The sequence below is a fragment of the Carassius carassius genome, chromosome 47 (assembly GCF_963082965.1).
Source record: "Carassius carassius chromosome 47, fCarCar2.1, whole genome shotgun sequence".
Taxonomy (NCBI): domain Eukaryota; kingdom Metazoa; phylum Chordata; class Actinopteri; order Cypriniformes; family Cyprinidae; genus Carassius; species Carassius carassius.
Genome location: NC_081801.1, coordinates 2,842,456 through 2,861,132, shown reverse-complemented (window position 1 = coordinate 2,861,132; position 18,677 = coordinate 2,842,456). Strand labels below are relative to the sequence as shown.

Sequence of the window (18,677 nt, the reverse complement as noted above, 5' to 3'; positions counted from 1 at the left end):
GACCGTTTTTCGGAGGGATTGACACCAGCCACCCTGAAGGTTTATGTGGCAGCTATCTCAGCTCACCATGAGCATATAGGTGGTGTTTCAGTGGGTTGTCATCCACTGGTTTCTCGCTTTATACAGGGTGCGCGACGGTTGAGGCCTTTCCGCCCTGTGCGAGTTCCTTCATGGGATTTATCCATTGTGTTACTGGGTTTGTCAGGGCATCCGTTTGAGCCCCTGGAAACTGTATCGGATAAGCTCCTGTCTCTGAAGACACTTCTTCTCATGGCTTTATCCTCCCTCAAAAGAGTTGGGGATTTACAGGCTCTCTCTGTCTCACCCTCGTGCATGGAGTTTGCACCAGGCTCTGTGAAAGTGTTGTTGCGACCTAGGCCTAATTATGTTCCTAAGGTCGCGTCTAATCCTTTTCATTTTCAGCAGGTGGTCCTGGAGGCCTTTTCTCCTGCTGCGACAGAGTCTGGAGATCTAAGTCTTTGCCCTGTGAGGGCGTTGAAGACTTATGTGGATCGCACTGCCCCATGGCGTGAGTCTGACCAGCTGTTTGTCTGTTTTGGACATAAGAATAAGGGCCATGCAGTTACGAAACAGCGCATGTCCCATTGGCTGGTGGAGGCTATTTCCTTGGCCTATGAGGCGCGCGGGCTCGCTTCGCCCTTAGGAGTAAAAGGTCATTCCACGAGAGCAGTGGCTTCTTCTCAAGCCTTTCTCAGTGGATCTTCTATGGATGATATCTGTGCTGCGGCAGGCTGGTCCTCACCGAGCACTTTTATCAGGTCTTACAGTCTGGATGTGAGGATGGCTCCTGGCTCCCGGGTTCTCTCCGCTTGAGCAGATGCTTCCTTGGATCCAAGCTATCAGGTACGTCAGGCGTTATGGTATAGCGTTCCCATACGTGGTGACGTCACCGCAGCATCGAAGTGACCTATGAAAGGGAACATCTCGGTTACGTATGTAACCTTGGTTCCCTGAATAGGGAACGAGATGCTGCGGTTCTGGCCGTGCCGTACCTTGATGGCTTTCTTCTCTTCTCGTCATGAAATCTGAGGTAAATGGCGCGCGGCACCAGGTATATATATGCCTACGCATGCTGGGCGGTGCCACGCGCTATTTGGCCAATAGGATTGGCGGGATGGTATAGGGCTTCAGACATTCGTCACACCGAAGGTGTTCCCATACGTGGTGACGTCACCGCAGCATCTCGTTCCCTATTCAGGGAACCAAGGTTACATACGTAACCGAGATGTTTTTCACTATGTGGGTGAAAACTCCCCTCAACGCATTTAATTTACTTTAAGACTATGCGCTGCTTATTATTATTATTATAATTTTTTTTATTTCTTTGGAATATTATAAGTATCTGTGAGATTTAATCAGTCAACAGAGTTTTTAGGTTAACTGATCTAATTTTGTGTCTCTGGAAAATAGTGATCTGTAAATATAAAATAAAAGTGTTTTGTGTCTTTGTTAATAATGGTTAATAGTGGACACAATTATGTTTTTTAATTTGTGGAGTAAAATTGGGTTGTTTTAGTTATTTTGTCATTTTCTTTACATACTTATAGGCTACTGTGCCTATGAAAAAAAAAATACATATACATATATTATATTAAAATGGTAAAGTTAGACCCTTGTGGCAAGATGCCTCCTAGAATGGAAACAGAAGGCATGTTTCTGATGGGAATGTTTTAATTCAATCTTTCCAATTTAATTAAATATAATTATTTATTTTCACTCCATGAGTTAGACATACATTGCAGATATCTTTTCTATTCATTAAAACCTATAACTAACTGAGCGAAATTATGTAATTTGAATATAAAGTGTTAATGTTATGACATAACATCAAATAAAACATGGGCTGCTAAACATCTATATATTCCTAGGTCTGAATAGAAGTCACAGAATAAATTGAATTCTGAATTTTTTTACAAGGATTCTACTTTGCCTGAATAGTTGATTTAGTATTTTTCTCAATGTTAAATGTTAAGATTGACAATAGAGCCTAAACTATTAAAATTAGTTGCTATTTATTTTTTTAGATCTAAAAATCAACACTCTGACACAAACTGAGTTGTACATAAGGCTGTTCTGTACAGTGTGTCTGAATGTGTAGATCTGCTGGATTCAGTGCAGCAGGATGAAGGAGAGCAGAGAACAGCAGAGGAACAGGAAGCTCTGAGTGACGCTCTGAGCACTGTTACACAGGTTCCCTGAACAACATGAGATGTCCTGAACATCACTTACAGATGTTGTGGCATCACAAATAGATTTAGAGAGACAGCCTTTTACAACCAGTGACTGGCCTCCAAAACTCCCTGAATAAGAGATAGAAAACACAGGTTAGTCTAAGCTGGAAATCTGTTTAAGTTATCTGTATAATATATTTAAAGTGAAAGATGGAGAAGCAAAAATAATGACAATGATTTTCCTTTTCCAGATTCTCACCTGTTGCTTTAATGCAGCGGTCTTCACTCCCTGAACAGTTCATTATGTTTAAACAGCTGTGCCCATCACAAGAGTAACATGTCTTTCCACTGGGGACAATGGAGCTGAGATCTACAAAAGTAAACAAGTGTTCTTTTCTTTTATTTTCTGTACAAACATGACATCTAATGAAAAACAAATCCCCTGATTGAATGTCATATAGAGGTAAAATGACTGCTGACTTTAAAGAGGACAATCATTTGCACATGATATTGAAGTTTAATACCTGGAGCATCTTTGGAGTTACAAAGGTCAGTGTCACAGCAGGAATAAGATGCCTTTACAACACCGAAGTTCATGGACCCATTTTGACAGTCAACAGTACAGTTTTTAATACTCACTTGAGAAGTAATTTCACCTTAAAAAAACATGACTGATGCATTAATGCTGTAGAATGCAGCAGTAAGAGATAATAACAAATATATGTATTATTAAAATGTATTAACATTTTGCATTTTCTCATTTTAAACAATTGTCATTTGCAAAAAAGTTAATGTTGTAACATCAGTAACTTATATAGCAGCTTCTTCGTCAGTCAAATATTACTTACCAGATTGTGTCACTGTTGTTAAACTCATGCACTTGGAGGATCCACTGGGACATGTTTGTACCTTTTGATCCACACAAGAACCCGTCCAACCCACACACTCATAACAGCTGAAAGAGTGTCCTTTAGCAATAAAACAGAGCCACATCACATTTTTCATCTTTATTAATAATCTCAATAACATTACAAAACACTATTTGTCTTTGTACCTGCAGTGAAGAGAAAGAACAGAAGAAAAACTGAGATTTGCAGATCCATCTTTGATCAGGAGCTGAATGAATTAATGAGTCTGTTTCATTCTCACTTTATAGCTTATCAGAAGGGGTGGGACTTTGTTAACAGTAATAACAAGACATTATAAAATGACATAACTGATCAAACTGTGTCTACTCTGTTATGTTAAGAATCAGATTTTAAAAGATTCCTATTTCTGGACACGGAACCGATGGAGGTATTCCTGAATGGCCAAAAGCATTTTTATACATTTTTTAATAAATGAGAGCCACAGACCATCTGTAAATCTGTAGCGTACAATAAACATACCCCAGTTTAACAAATTAATACAGTAGCAACCATATCAATATGTTTTATGCAGAACAAAATCTAAACAATGTCATAATTATTATTTCTACCAAAAGAAAGCCATACAGCTTTGGAAAGACTAGGAGTAAATGACCTTTCACATGCAGAAAGAAGATTGTCTGAGGCATATGTTGATGGAATTATTGATTTGATTGATTTAGTTTTATTTTAAATATAAGAAGTTAATGTAGTATCTTTATGTATTTCTTCAGTGACACTTTACAGTAAGGTTCAGTTTGTTAACATCAGCTCACAGTTAACTTCATCTGTGAATTTACAATCAAAAACACGTCAAAAGCATTTATTAATCTTATAGTTAATTAACTCTAGCATTTACTTAACCCTCTGGGCTTCTTCGTAAATGGGTCACACTTAGCTTCCTCCCGCCCGAAAACGGGCGAAGCCTTAAAATTGTACTTTACTTTTTCCCAGGATAACCAATCAAATATATTTTTGTTCTATAATGTTTTCTGATTATTATTTAGAATTTTTAGATTTTTTTATGATACTTTGCATTAATTATATAATTTTTATGAGCTATTTTTTCCATTAGAATTAATATCTCATTTTTTATTTTATATTTATTTAAAAAAAAAAATCAATAAATGCAGCATTTCACATCAAAATAGAGTGCCAGCCTAAAAAAAAAATGTTCCAGGAGAAGAACTTCATCTAGTGGCTTTAAAAAATAGCCACTTTTGTGTAATGTCCTGTACCAGCCTGTAGGCTGTCTATAGCTTCCTATATATCCTATATAGAAAGGCTTTTTGATTCCTTTTGTTGTTTTAGACATGATTTCTCTATCTTATTCGTTTTTTTTATTTAGATATACATTTAGATATTCTAAAAGATGATTACTTTATTTTCTTAACAAAAATGTTTAGATAAGTATCAGGTTTTGCATTATGATTACAATCAAACTATAGCATTTGGTTAGAAAGGGAACACAATGTGTGTGTGTGTGTGTGTGTGTGTGTGTGTGTGTGTGTATGTGTGAGTGAATGTGTGTGTGTGTGTGTGTGTGTGTGTGTGTGTGTGTGTGTGTGTGTGTGTGTGTGTGTGTGTGTGTGTGTGTGTGTTGCATTTGAGCGAGAGTCTCTTTTTGTATTTTTTATTTATTTATTTTTGCATATTCTCAAAATTTGCTGTTGCAGTCTTACCAGTCTCTCTCTTTCTCTCTCTCTCTCTCTCTGTGTGTGTGTGTGTGTGTGTGTGTGCATTTGAGCAAGTTTTTTTTTTTCATTTATTGATTTTATGTGGAATATTCTACAAATTTGCTGTTGCAGTCGCCAGTTTATCTGTGTATGTGTGTGTGTGTTTGTGTGCGTGGGTGTGTGTGTGTGTGGGGGGGGGGGGGATCTTATTTGCACTCTTGATGTTCTAGAGTGTCACCCCTTCATTGCTGTACACTTTTTTTCAGCACAGTTGCTGATCTGTAGCTTGTACCACCAAAAGTTTCTCTGAGTTTTCCTATTTTTTTGTATTTCCCATTCATTTCCTATGTCGCCCGTTTTCGGGCGGGAGGAAGCTAAGTGTGACTTTTTTTTTTACGACCCTTTAACATATCAGAATCATCTCCTTGATTTTTTTGTGTGTTCATATAGGTAATACAACAAAAGTCACCAAGTTTCATCCCCATCCGATGAAGCAAAAAAATTAAACATTTCAAAACGTTCAAGCTTTCGCCCGTTTTCGGGCGAAGAAGCCCAGAGGGTTAAATACTATTAAAATGTAAAGTCGTATCTGCTATTGGTGTATAACTGACGCGTGCTAACATGAATTAACAATAATCATTTGTATTTTTATTAACATCAACAAAGATGAATAAAATACTGCAGCAAATTTATTGCTCAATTAATTTTAATGCATTAACTATGAGACTTTATTGTTACCATTTCCTCTTTTTTTTGTCTGGATATTCATGTTCACATGGAAAATGCTAATTGAAAAAATAAAAATGGAATTATAATAACCTGTTTTAACGGTTCAAATGCAAACCACTATGTTTTAACTAAAATAATCAGGGTATCTTCCGTCCATTCCAAATCCGTTTTCAATTAAAAAACAGAAAACGAAAAGACTCAAGAGGATTCAAGTGAGAGAACATGAATTCAATAACGAGAAATTGAAAAATGGCTCGTTTATTCGTTATTCCATTAAGTTTAACAAACGGAAAACGAGTTTTTGGCTCGATTTCTCATTTTGTCGTTTGGGGTTTACAAATAGGTTTATGGTTTCAATATTTCATTCGCACTTGTGGGCGGAGCTGAAACACTCCTTTCATCTGATTGGTCGAATCGCCCCGCCTTCAACTCGGTCTTTCATTCTTTCAGAATAAGAGTCTTATAAGAGTAATGTCTGAAACCACCGCTCACTGTTAATTAGCATACTATTTGAATCAGATGTAGCTGGGCACATAATTCGTGCTGCTGTGACTTGCAAGTCACCCCTTTAAATTATTTCTAGGTTATAGTATTGTATGAATATTGTCCCACTGTAAATACAGTGCAAATAGTTCTGTCTCCTTGGATAAAAGTGAAGTTGAAATAAAATTCAATAACAAAAATCATAACAGTTCCATGATAATAACATTTACCACTCTCATCTTTTAAGTCAAAAGGCACTAGGTAGGTGTGTGTGACATTAATAATTAATTGGGAAAATTAATATAATTACATTTATGAAATAAATTAGTAATATTAGTTTTATTACATACTAAATTGAATTATTTTTTCCTTTTAGTCTTCTTTGTTGGCCTTGAGAAAGCCAACATATATTTGAACATTATTATCATTTATTATGAGAGTAATTGGCAATGACTAAAATTTTAATGTTTCACCAAATTCAGCTCAGATCTTCTGACTCGTTGCTGTAAAACTGGTCAGACTTTTTCCTTCTCAAAAAAATCCTAGTGACTTTTATTATCTGAGCAATGAAGGTCTTACACTTAATGTCCACTAGAGGGGGAGACAGGATTTCTATTTACGTAAGTTTAAATGACAAATAAATACATGAATTTCATGTGTACTACCATGAATATGCCATATCTGTGTACAAGAATAAACTTCACACTTCAAGCTGTACTTAAAACTTCCCATTCTGGCTTTTTCAACCTACCTCCAAATTTATTTTTAGATTTATTTTTTATTCACACTGGTTTATGCATTTAATGTTTGTCCATCTAGAACTTATATTTTTCATGAGCTGTACATTTTAAGATGTACTCGGTGTTGATAAATCACATGCACTGAATGTAAAGTGCTAATGTCAGGACTCTCAGTCCTCCTCCTGGATGGCCAGTGTCTTGTAAAGTTTAGCTACCCCAAATAAACACACCTAAGCCAAGCAATGTCTTCAGGATCAGTAGCAATGTCCAAGCAAGTGTGTTGGAACTGAACTCTGCAGAACATGGTTCTCCAGGTTCAGGACTGGGTTTTAAATCTATAAATGAATTTGTACAGTTGGGTGTCTGCATGCAGAGGTGTACTTCAGTAAGTACAATGTAAACTGTAATCTCTAAAGACAAAATCTTCAGATCAGCATTTAGGCCACTGCCTTGAGGTCTCCATCCATTGGTCAAAACAGACCTCCCACCCCACCACACTCCTGCTAGCTGTCAACATTAACTGCGGCTGGTGCCAAATAAAATTTATTATGTATCCCTTGTGCATTGTTCAAATTCACTACCCTTTCATTATGTTCAGGATGAAAACATCCACTCAATTAAACTGCTATAAGCATTGGATTAAATTTTTTACCCTAATTTATTGTTGGTGGCTGTTTTTGACTTCCATTATAATGACATTTTTGATTGCAAAGCCATGACACATAATCATGCATTCTTGATTGTTTGTGGTTTTCCCTGTTGGGAAGAGGTAAAATTTGTTATTTTTTACAATTGATCACTAGGTGGGACCATCAACCCTTTAAAGGTGCCATGTGCAAAAATTGAGGTAAAAATATTCAAAAAATGCCCTACACGCATCAAAAGTATGAGAAGAAATAAGGGCGATGATGTCATTAAAAAATTGGCAAGTTATAGTGCTGCAGAGATATCAACCTTAATTAGCAGTAGCATTACTAGCCACGGCCCGACAGGTGTCGTAATTCCAGTTTCGGCCATGGGAGGCGGTATGCGGGCAACATAACCACCAGCCCTACCTGCAATACACAAATAACTCGCACGGCTTGTGGTCGTACCTGAACCTGATGTCAATCATGTGGAAAGTACAGCCCACTACTTCAGTTCAGGGAAGAGAGCGGAAGGATGACTGAAGCGCTTGGCAAGAGACCACCACCCGCTACAGGGAAACAACCGCGCTCGGAATCACAAATCAAATCCGATAAGAAAAGGAGCCGAACCAGAGTAAACATCGGCACTGCTTTCAATCGCTGGAGACAACTGATGGACCTGAAAGAAATGAGGTTCAACACCGAACTTGCAACATTTCTTTTGGATTGGTAAGTTAGATGCTGTTAGTATTTCGCTAGAAGTTTGTTTTATATGTTTGTGTATTTTTTTTCGGGAAGTTATAACATAGAAATGTATCGAAGGCTGTTCTATAAACGTGCTAATGTTAGCGATGGCTAACCGTAGCTGCGTTTGATAATTAGCTAGCTATAACTTACCCATTTTTTTATATCATAAGTAACCTGTTCTAACAAGTCTGTTGGTCTCCCTGTCCTCTTTGCTTCGTGGTTTTTCTGTACGTGAGAAAATTGATGTGTGGCGTGTGAAAAGAGTCAATTGTGTGTGTCTCACGGTGAATGCTTGAGAGTTGCCAGCTCTGGTTACGTTGGTTGGCGCTAGCTTGGTCAACATCAGCTGTCTGATGTTGACCAATGATGTTGACAGAATGCTGTATGTCAAATTAATTTAATTCAAATAATGTGTATATACAACTCAATGTAATATGAACAAAACGAATATGAACATATTCACTGGGAAAGGTGAAGGGGAGTAGCTTGAAGATGTCATGTTTCAAAATCACTTGACATAACCAAACGTCCTCTTACGGCAGCGGTTCTCAATTCCAGTCCTCGCGCCCCACTGCTCTGCATATTTTGCACGTTTCTCTTTAACACACCTGATTCAGATAATCAGCTCGTTAGAAATGAACTCCGTGCATGAACTGTTTTTCAAATGTTCATTGCTCCCTACTCTCTGAGCAGGGGAAATCTGTTGAAGTTTACCTCACATCGAAACATTCATTCACTGATTTGTGCTGTGCAGCATCTTTAAACTTGGACAACTGTGACATCATATACTTCTGTAAATCAATACAATTTAAATTCACGTCTTGCACACTTCAATGCACTTTGATGGGAACATATAGCTACGTTCACTTCGAACTGGAATCATGGCTGAATATCATGTGATGTCCACTTCGCAGGGCACTTATGTTCGAATAGAACAAATGTCTGAAGCGCTAAGAGAAACGTTCAAAATGTGCAGAGCAGTGGGGCGCGAGGACTGCAATTGAGAACCGCTGTCTTATAGGCTTCGGCTATGCTCTAGGGTTGTTGTGAAGGTAGGGGCGGAGCATAGAGACTATGCCGTTTCTCGTTTGTTACTCTAGAGTAGACCAATTCACTTTATTGAGGCATACTGCCCCCATCTGGTATGGAATGTGGAGTATGACTTGATTTTTTTGCCAGATATGACAGATGGCACCTTTAAATAGGACTGTGCAAAAAAAAGCTTAGTTTGTAACTTGTATATGAAGCTATATGAGTATAACAGCATATTATATTGTGTGTATGTGTGTAAGAGAGAGAAGAGAGAGAGAGAGTGAGAGAGTGAGAGAGACCTTTGCGCACTTACCTTGATGTATTTGAGAAAATCTAAATGTACACCTCAGCTCTCAGAACTACATCGAGTAAACAAAATTGTATTTATGCACCTGCTGCCTTTTAATGGTGGTGATAAGTATAGACTAAACAAAAGCAAAGTACATGGATTTAAACACTTGCATTGCCATCCTGCTGGTCATTTAATGGTGAGAAGAGCAGCAAGCAATACGAGAAAGGGCTTGACTTGAACCAAAGTTTTAGAAATGATTATGCAGCTTGACCCCTCCAGCGAGCTGCTGCTTATTTGAAGTTTGTATTGCATTTTGGTCCATAATAAATTATGTTCAAAGTATTTTTTTTTTTACAGGATTTAAAGGTTTTAAACTGGCTTTACCATCAAGAAAAGACAAGCATTTCACACATAGGCCATCCGTACTTTTCACCATCAAAAGGCAGCAGGTGCATAAACACACTTCTTTTTTTTATTGTTTACTCCATGTAGTTCTGAGAGAGGTGCATATTTGGATTTTTTCGGATACATCAAGGTAAGTGCACAAAGGTCTCTCTCACACTCTTTCTCTCTCTCTCTCTCTCTGTGTCTCTTTCTCTCTCTCTCTCACACAAACACACACACACACTCTCACACTATAATTTGCTGTTAAACTCCATATAACTCCATATACAAGCCAGAAACTAAGCCTTTTTTTGCACAGGCCTATCTAAAGGGTTAATGGTCCCACCTAGTGATCAACTGTAAAAATAACAAATGTTACCACTTCCCAACAGGGAAAACCACCTGACATCAAGGACATCACTTGACATCAAGAGTGCATGATTTTATGGTGTCATGGCTTTGCAATCAAATAATGTCGTTATAATGGAAGTCAATGGGGCAAAAACAGCCACCAACAATACATTTTTTAATTTATGATTAAAATCTAATGCTGCACAAATACTAACAATACATCAAAGCCAATCTTGTTACTAATCTTTGACATGCCCAAGTCGGTCATAAAAGGTAAAAAAATATCCAGTCCACAATCACTTTTTATATTGAAAATATGTAATTTTGTGTGTTTTTTCTTCCCAAATCAGTGACATCATTTATGAACTTGGTAATTAAAGAGTTAAAATCTTGGATTTTTTTTTAACATTTGGTAGTTTTGATCAGGACTGAGGTTGATTATTAGATTTATGCAAAAAAAAAAATTTTTTATCTGATACATTTTTACAGCAGTTTAATTTAGTGGGTGTTTTAATCCCGAACATAACGAAAGGGTAGTGAATTTGCCCACAGTGTACTGTTGAGTTTTTGAAAAATTTCAAGCATTTTCCCAAAATATGTGTCTAAATAAGATTTGTCACCAAAAATCATTCCATTAGCAGAAACACAGAGAACGTTGTGGCCAAAATAAGACTCAACTTTACCCCCTAGTGGATGAAAACGTCCCCAACAACGCATAAGGGTTATTATGTAACAGCAAGTCATTTGTGCAAGTGCAAGTACATTTGACTTGCATTTTTCCAAAATGTAATCATTTTTATTTGGCACCAGCTGCAGTAGTTAATGTTGTTTTATATTATACAGCTATCATTGAGCTAAGGTATACCCCCCTCCCACCCCATCTATCATTGAAGAACCTGTGTTACACAGATATGGCTTTTTCATGGTAGTACACATAAAATTAATGTATTTATCTGTCATTTAAACTTACGTAAACAGAAATCCTGTCTCCCCCTCTAGTGGGCATTAAGTGTAAGACCTTCATTGCTCAGATAATGAAAGTCACTAGGATTTTTTGAGAAGGAAAAAGTCTGACCAGTTATACAGCAACGAGTCTGAAGATCTGAGCTGAATTTGGTGAAACATTAAAATTTTAGTCATTGTCAATTACTCTCATAATAAATGATAATAATGTTCAAATATATGTTGGCTTTCTCAAGGCCAACAAAGAAGACTAAAAGAGAAACATCATTCAATTTTGTATGTAATAAAACTAATAATTCTAATTCATTTAATAAATTTAAATATATTAATTTCCACAATTAATTATTAATGTCACACACACCTACCTAGTGCCTTTAGACTTAACAGACGAGAGTGGTAAATGTTACAGACATATCATCATGGAACTGTTCAGTCTATTATTGATTTTTATTTCAACTTCACTTTTATCCAAGGAGACAGAACTATTTGCACTGTATTTATCAGTGTGACAATATTTCATACAATACTATAACCTAGAAATAATTAAAAGGGGTGACTTGCAAGTCACAGCAGCACGAATTATGTGCGCAGCAACATCTGATTCAAATAGTATGCTAATTAACAGTGAGCGGTGGTTTCAGACATTACTCTTATAAGACTCTTATTCTGAAAGAATGAAAGACCGAGTTGAAGGCGGGGCGATTCGACCAATCAGATGAAAGGAGCGTTTCAGCTCAGCCCACAAGTGCGAATGAAATATTGAAGCCATAAACCGTTTTTTAAACGCCAAACGCCAAAATGAGAAATCGAGCCAAAAACTCATTTTCTATTCGTTAACCTAGATGGAATAACGAATAAACGAGCCATTTTTCAATTTCTCGCTATTGAATTCATGTTCTCTCACTTGAATCCTCTTGAGTCTTTCGTTTTCTGTTTTTTAATTGAAAACGGATTTGGAATGGACGGAAGATACCCTGATTACTGTCCCCAGCAAATCATACATTTTACACCATGTCCTAAACTGAATTATTTCTGGTTTTATTTTTTATTTTTTGACACATTGTCAAAAGCTCTTAATGTTTCTGTGCAACCCTGTCCAATAATTGACATTTTTTGGAGAATCCCCTGTTGATGGTTTATATAGTTTGTGGCATGCCGATATTAATGTTTTAATGTATTTTCTACATTTGTAAGAAAAGAAAAAAAAGTGTTATTGGCTAGATTTAAGACCTGGCAACCCTTTAATGTAAAAAACAAACAAACTCCAAAACATATTTGAAACGCCTTCTGTAAATCGCTTCTTACCCCTATTGGCGGATACTCATGTCAATCATCTTTTCAGCACTGTCATTGGTCAGTAAGTGTGCTTGGCTTACAAACCATGCAAGCTTAGCCTAGGATCTGAAGAGGCTGTTTCGGCGATTAACTGCGATAAAAGAGATATATATATTGGTAAGATTCAGTCTTGTTACCAGATTATAAATGTTTTAATGATCACACATTTTGTTGATTGTGTATATGTACCCTATTTTATTAGTAGTGTCGTGTTCTGGTGCGTTAACGTTACGCTATCTACTAGCTTACATTTTAGCATGTTAACTTATCATTCTAGCAAATACTCATAGGGAATTCATATTTACAATTTAATTTTATAGTTACATAATCTTTATTTGAAAATCAGACGCCTTTTAAGTGAACAGTATTGCTTTTTCAGTTTTAGTTCGGTAACTTTAGTTTGTTTCTCAAACATTATCTGGTGTATTTAGCAGGTTGTGTTTGACGGATTAGCTAATACTAAATAAGCATTTCTTACGAAATGTATGATTGTATGTGTTTACACTGATGGTGTCATGTGTTAAAAATATGTTTTGTAAGACTTTAGTCATTAGTCTAGATTTCATGTCCAGAGGGGATGAGAGCTAATTGGATTTCTTACCAGCCCCAGTTTAATTTTCCCTTGAGGTATCTTTGAACTAGATTTGCATTTCCTGAATAACAGCACTTAATAATGGACTGCAAAAGCATAGTGTTAGTGCACGAGTTGTGTAGTGTTTTGAGTAAAATAATCTAAACAATTAGAGAGGGTAACCCAGTCTTTGTAAACACTCATTGATTTAAAAACTGTAATGCTATTACACTCACTAATGTATTTATAAAAGAAAAATCAGCTTTTTTTTTTAACCTAACATGCTTAGATATTATATTGGTGTGACAGCATATTGATTGTTTTATTTAGGGCTGTTCGGTTCCACAATTTTTGGAATCGATTCCAATTCCTGATCCTGGAATTGATGGGAATCAATTCCTCACTGTTATTTTCGATTCTTTTCCAATTCTTGTTTTTTTAGATTGAAGGAACCTAATCTCAACATGATGACCGCAGTATAGGTCGTATAATGCTTGCTTCCTATAATATGAAGCTTTGTTTGTAAGAAGAAAATAAATAAATAAATTGACGATATGAATATGGTAATTTTGTCAGCTTTGCCCGTGAAATTAGTCATAGCCCAGCTCCGCAGGGACATGCGTTTATCACATGAATCAAATAAGACATGAAGTGTCTAAAATAAATGTACACTGTTCAGCTGAATGATGAAGTTTACTTTGTATACTTTGCACAATATTAACAAACCGTACACTGAAACAAAATAACCATCAAAATTGTGGACAAGCCAGTTCCACCATAAAATTATCTCTGAATCTTTTTTTTTTTGATATAAAATGTAAAATAATCTTTTATCTCACAACTGTTGTAATTATGGCTTTGGTTAGAATTAATCTATTACCTAATATACATTTATAAATATTTTTACAACAGTGTACCTTAGTGTATTTATAATTAAACTAAGAAGTGCTGTAGACAAAAATGTTTATTATTCATGTTACCTAATGCATTAACATGTTGTTTGAATATTTTGATTTTTAATTTCACAAAATAAAGTCCTTTGTAATTACACTTTATAAATGATTTATGCAAAAATAAAACCTCAAAATTATGTATAATACAGAATTTAAAAAAACATGAAAAGAAATTAAACTTGTGAAGTGTTTCCTTTTTAATGACCTTTAAGTTCAAGTCTGTGCTTGTCTGCTTAACTGCAGATTTGGATGCTTCTTGTTCTCAGCGTGATGGTTGAATGTTTTCTGTCTTTCACATCTATCTCAGTGTGTCATCATGACGACTCTTGATGATAAGCTTCTTGGGGAAAAGCTGCAGTATTACTACAGCAGCAGTGAGGGTGAAGAGAGCGACCATGAGGAAGAAGAGAACGCATCTAAAACCATCCGCGACCAGGAGGTGCTGGATGTGGAACTCAACTACAGTGCAGATGGCAGTTCGGTCAACACTGGTACGGTTAAGCGTGAAATTTGAACACACATTTGTACTTCTGTCTCTCACAGCCTCTGATTAAAAGATGCTGCATCCACACATCTGTGAGACTGACTGTGTGTGTTTCTCCCACAGGGCCGAAGGGAGTGATCAATGACTGGCGTAAATACAAGCAGCTGGAGAACGAGCAGCGCGTGGAGCAGCAGAAAGAGATGGAGCGACTCATCAAGAAACTCAGCATGACCTGCAAGTCACACCAAGAGGAAGAAGCCGACAGACAGAAACAGAAAGAGCTGCAGGATAAGATCGCAGGCAAAGTGAGAAACACTCTATAAACGTGTCAACATACTGAATGACACAGAATATCACGAAACAGTGGTTATCGTCTATTATAGTTATTAATGGTATTTTAAATGAGTTTTTGTTTTCGTAATTTAGTTTTTCAGATTTTTTTATTTTTTTTATTTTTTAGTTAAGTACTTAAAAAATAAATAAAAAAATAGAAATGTTGCCTTCAACTACCTCAAATAAGATTTTTTTTTTCTGCAATTTATTTATTTTATTTCAAGTATTTATTTCAACGAAAATGTTTTTAAAGGTTCTTGTTGATAATAACCCTAACTATTCATATCAAATAGATAATCTCACATAAAATAAAAACTCATTCTTAAAAATAGAAATATAATTTTCCACTTTTTTATTCTATCTTACTGTGCCCTTCCCATTTCCGAATATCAGCAAAAAAATGATTCCCCTTTTTCTTTTGTTTTGCTTCAGATGAACCTCCGTGTGGATGAAGAAGAGGAGGATGATGACGATGATGATGATGAAGCCTTCCTCCAGCAGTATCGTCTGCAGCGCATGGAGGAGATGCGGCGACAGCTTTGTGGAGGGCGGTGCTTCGAAAAGGTGATTGACATCTCTTCAGGGGAGGAGTTCCTGCATGCCATTGACGAGGAGGGCAAGAACACTCTGGTGCTGGTCCACATCTATGAGCCAGAGGTGCCCGCCTGCCAGGCCATGGATGGAAGTCTGCTCTGCCTCGCACTGCAGTACCCAATGGTAACGCTGATGAAGAATCTTTTTCATTTTAGGGCTTTAAAAGAACAGTTCTGCATAGGGCTGGGCGATAAATCAATTTTATAGATTAATTTGAATGTGTAGTTACCCTCCCACACACGTTTGTATAGAGACATGCTGTCGAGTGAGAGAGATGTTTCACACTACGAAATGAATAAGACTGTGGCAGTATGAACACATCCGCCAAAAAAAGCAACCTACAGCAGTGTTACTTGTTACTTAATTTTGTGGCTCGCAGGGCAGTAAATAATACTATGATATGAAAATGCAGTCAATACAGATATTTTATAGTAAGCAGAGCTATTACATAACTCATTAAAAAACGAACACCATGTCTACATCAGACACGAGTAGCGCGATCCGACAAAAGACAATAGAACCCAGTGATGTTGTCTACACTGGACACAGTTAGACCATGTCTGCTCCATTTACAAATTTATATAAAAAGAATAAATAAAAAAAACCTAAGCCAGCGGCATTACAATATGGCAATATATATAATATATATATTTTTGTAATCATCTGGTCTTAGTTACAAATTTGAGTGGTAAATGATAAAGCATGAAAGCCCCTTTTGTATTGCATTGCATATCAGGGATGACAGATTGATAAAAAGACATGTTATTTTTGACTAGATGTAACTTTTGATATATTATTTGATAAATAAATACTCCCATAAATAAAAATAGTGAAGACCTCTTACAGTCTTCCAAACATTTACAAATTGTATCCAGTATGATAAGAATGTTATGTTAGATTTTATGTTATGTAATGTTTTCACTGTTTACAATGGCAGCGCCTGCCATCTTGTCTTTTATGGCTTGTTGTTTCTGATTGCACTTTAACCCCAAAGGAGAAATCCAGATCAAATCCCAGAAGATAAAATCAAAACAAAATAAAGTTAAAACTTGTTTTCGAAAAATTTCTTTGTCATCCGTATATGGATTTTAAGTGTGTGTGTTGGGGGGATTTTTTTTGTAAAAAAGAAAAAAATATTTATTTATTTAGGCCATATCGCCCAGCCATAATTCAGCATAAAATGAAAACGTGCTAAAAATGTACTCACCCTCAGGCCATCCAAAATGTAGATGAGATGAGGACCAGAACTTGAATTTGAAGAAATTTACATCACTTACTCACCAGTGGATCCTCTGCAGTGAATGGGTGCCGTCCGAATGAGAGTCCAAACATCTGATAAAAACATCACAATAATCCACACACTCCAGTCCATCAGTTAATGTCTTGTGAAGTGTAAAGCTGCACGTTTGTAAGGAACAAATCCATCATTAAGAAATTTTCAGTTTAAATTGTTTAAATTGTTGCTTCCCTTATCCATAAAATCTCTTCCTGCACTGTTGTCCTCTCACATATTTCGACCCACATATGTTTAGAACGGTTTAGGACTGGTTTCACCTGTACACGGTGCTTGATCTGTGCACCTGTGCTACTTTTTAAATGGAGAAAGTAATATTATGGATAGAGGACTCTTTTTACTTTTGTTGGAAGTAATGGTTTGAAGTTAAAAATGTCTTGACTGGTTTGTTTCTTTCAGACACACAGCTTTTCACTTCATAAGACTTAACTGATGGACTGGTGTGGTGTGGATTACTTGTGGATTATTGTGATATTTTAATCAGCTGTTTGGACTCTCATTCTGACGGCACCCATTCACTGCAGAGCATCCATTGGTGAACAAGTGATGGAATGCTACATTTCTCTTCCCATGTAGAAACGCATTTTATGGCCTGAGTAAATTTGCAGCAAATTCAAATTTTGGGGTTAACTGTTCTTTTTCATTTGTATTAAGTTGTTATTTCTTACTTTGTTCCTCTCCTTGACCTGCAGGTGAAGTTCTGTCGTGTCCAGGGCTCTGCGGTCGGCACCAGCGCTCTTTTCCGCAGTTCGGCTTTGCCGGCTCTGCTGCTGTACCGCGGCGGTGAACTGGTGGGGAATCTGGTGCGTGTCTCCGATCAGCTCGGAGATGATTTCTACGCCACAGACGTTGAAGCTCTGCTGCAGGAATACGGGCTTCTTCCAGAGAAATACATTCAGCCAAACACACACTCGTCTATTCGCAATGCCGCTGTCACTCACCCTAATGAGTCAGACAGCGACCTGGATATAGACTAAATGCGTAATGTCTGTATACAAACACATAGATCCAGAAGAATATACACTCTTGTATATGATCACATAGTGATTGAGACCCAATGCAGTGACCAAAAGCATAAACAACGGAAAAATGTGAGCTACACTACTGTCAAAACGGAATCTCTGTGGAATCTCTGTTACACCATTCACCGATTACTGGACCAATACAGTAGATATCATTAGATGCATTTATGTATGTGTCATTTCCGACACTTCCAGAATCTGGAGTGTTTCTTTATGCAAACAAAAATGCAAAACCATTCAGAGAACCCTGCATCGATGTTTCACTATTTATTATAGTTTTAGATTTATATGTTTGTTTATTTGTGTGTTTTTGGACATCTTTGTTTGCTTTACCCCTCTGTTAGTTTGATACATTTTGTAAACCTATCCATCAAGACAAATGCAAAAATAAAAACAAATGATTCAGATTTAACCCTTGGCTTGTGGTTATTTTCATATGTGTATTCTCTGTATTTTAGAGGGGCATTTATATAAAGATATATAAACTCTAATATAATATACTAATATACTTTCTAATATACTTTCTCTAGATAATGCTTTCTGCCAGTATATAATATTAAGCACATGTGCTACATCTGGTGTGTTTTCTTTTTTTTCAGTGCAAAAAAGTATATATTTAATACATATTGCAGTTTAATTTGTTTTACATTTCATGTGGATTTTACAGCATTTCTGACTTTACAAATATATTGAAGAATATAAAAATTATAAATATGAGAAGATATAATTTAAATTCATTAAAGTTCTATGAATAATTACAAAACAATTCATACAAATATATAAATAAGAATGTTTAATTCATTTGCTCAATATATTATATAACCATTTTATTAAAGATGTTATGTCTTTATTTAGATTAGATTAGATTAGATGTACTTTATTAATCCCGAGGAGGAAGTTAAATTGTCATGGCAGCTCAATTCATTCAACAAACACTTTGATAATGTAATCTGAAAATATTGAGAAGATTT

General features: G+C 36.2%; 4 protein-coding genes across 5 annotated transcripts in view; 2 read left to right on the top strand and 2 right to left on the bottom strand.

The window, feature by feature from the left end:
• The window catches only part of LOC132130726 (urokinase plasminogen activator surface receptor-like), an 81,554-nt gene extending 78,161 nt beyond the window's left edge, over nucleotides 1–3,393 (bottom strand). The window contains exons 1-2 of one of the 2 annotated variants that reach the window (XR_009428763.1): nucleotides 3,247–3,386; nucleotides 3,039–3,160 (exon numbers count right to left, since the gene is read on the bottom strand). Coding sequence is in view for 1 of the 2 variants with exons in the window: in XM_059542520.1 (XP_059398503.1) it covers nucleotides 3,247–3,295 (49 nt within the window). In the remaining variant the exon portion in view is untranslated. Of the gene's footprint in view, nucleotides 1–3,038; nucleotides 3,161–3,246 lie in introns of those variants that run through there. The other variant, XM_059542520.1, reaches the window with a different exon arrangement.
• LOC132130933 (calcium channel flower homolog) overlaps nucleotides 1–18,677 on the top strand; it is a 364,794-nt gene that overhangs the window by 341,001 nt on the left and 5,116 nt on the right. The window lies entirely within an intron of this gene.
• On the bottom strand, nucleotides 1,622–3,068 carry LOC132130959 (urokinase plasminogen activator surface receptor-like). The gene is made up of 4 exons (XM_059542851.1): nucleotides 3,041–3,068; nucleotides 2,717–2,848; nucleotides 2,452–2,562; nucleotides 1,622–2,321 (listed from the first exon to the last, which is right to left on the bottom strand). Exons 1-4 carry the CDS (start codon nucleotides 3,066–3,068, stop codon nucleotides 2,131–2,133), a joined length of 462 nt encoding a protein of 153 aa, XP_059398834.1. The 3' UTR covers nucleotides 1,622–2,130.
• LOC132130932 (phosducin-like protein) lies at nucleotides 13,449–17,797 on the top strand. The gene is made up of 5 exons (XM_059542813.1): nucleotides 13,449–13,508; nucleotides 14,287–14,470; nucleotides 14,587–14,768; nucleotides 15,229–15,513; nucleotides 17,377–17,797. The coding sequence occupies exons 2-5, from the start codon at nucleotides 14,296–14,298 to the stop codon at nucleotides 17,659–17,661; spliced, it is 927 nt and encodes a 308-aa protein (XP_059398796.1). The 5' UTR covers nucleotides 13,449–13,508; nucleotides 14,287–14,295; the 3' UTR covers nucleotides 17,662–17,797.

Coding starts and splice junctions, on each gene's coding strand:
- LOC132130959 (XM_059542851.1), bottom strand. CDS start 3,068: ATGAGTTTAACAACAGTGACACAATCTG. Junction 2,849..3,040: donor AACAACAGTGACACAATCTG/GTAAGTAATATT, acceptor TGTTTTTTTAAG/GTGAAATTACTTCTCAAGTG. Junction 2,563..2,716: donor TAACTCCAAAGATGCTCCAG/GTATTAAACTTC, acceptor TTACTTTTGTAG/ATCTCAGCTCCATTGTCCCC.
- LOC132130932 (XM_059542813.1), top strand. CDS start 14,296: ATGACGACTCTTGATGATAAGCTTCTTGGGGAAAAGCTGCAGTATTAC. Junction 14,769..15,228: donor AGGATAAGATCGCAGGCAAA/GTGAGAAACACT, acceptor GTTTTGCTTCAG/ATGAACCTCCGTGTGGATGA. Junction 15,514..17,376: donor TCGCACTGCAGTACCCAATG/GTAACGCTGATG, acceptor CTTGACCTGCAG/GTGAAGTTCTGTCGTGTCCA.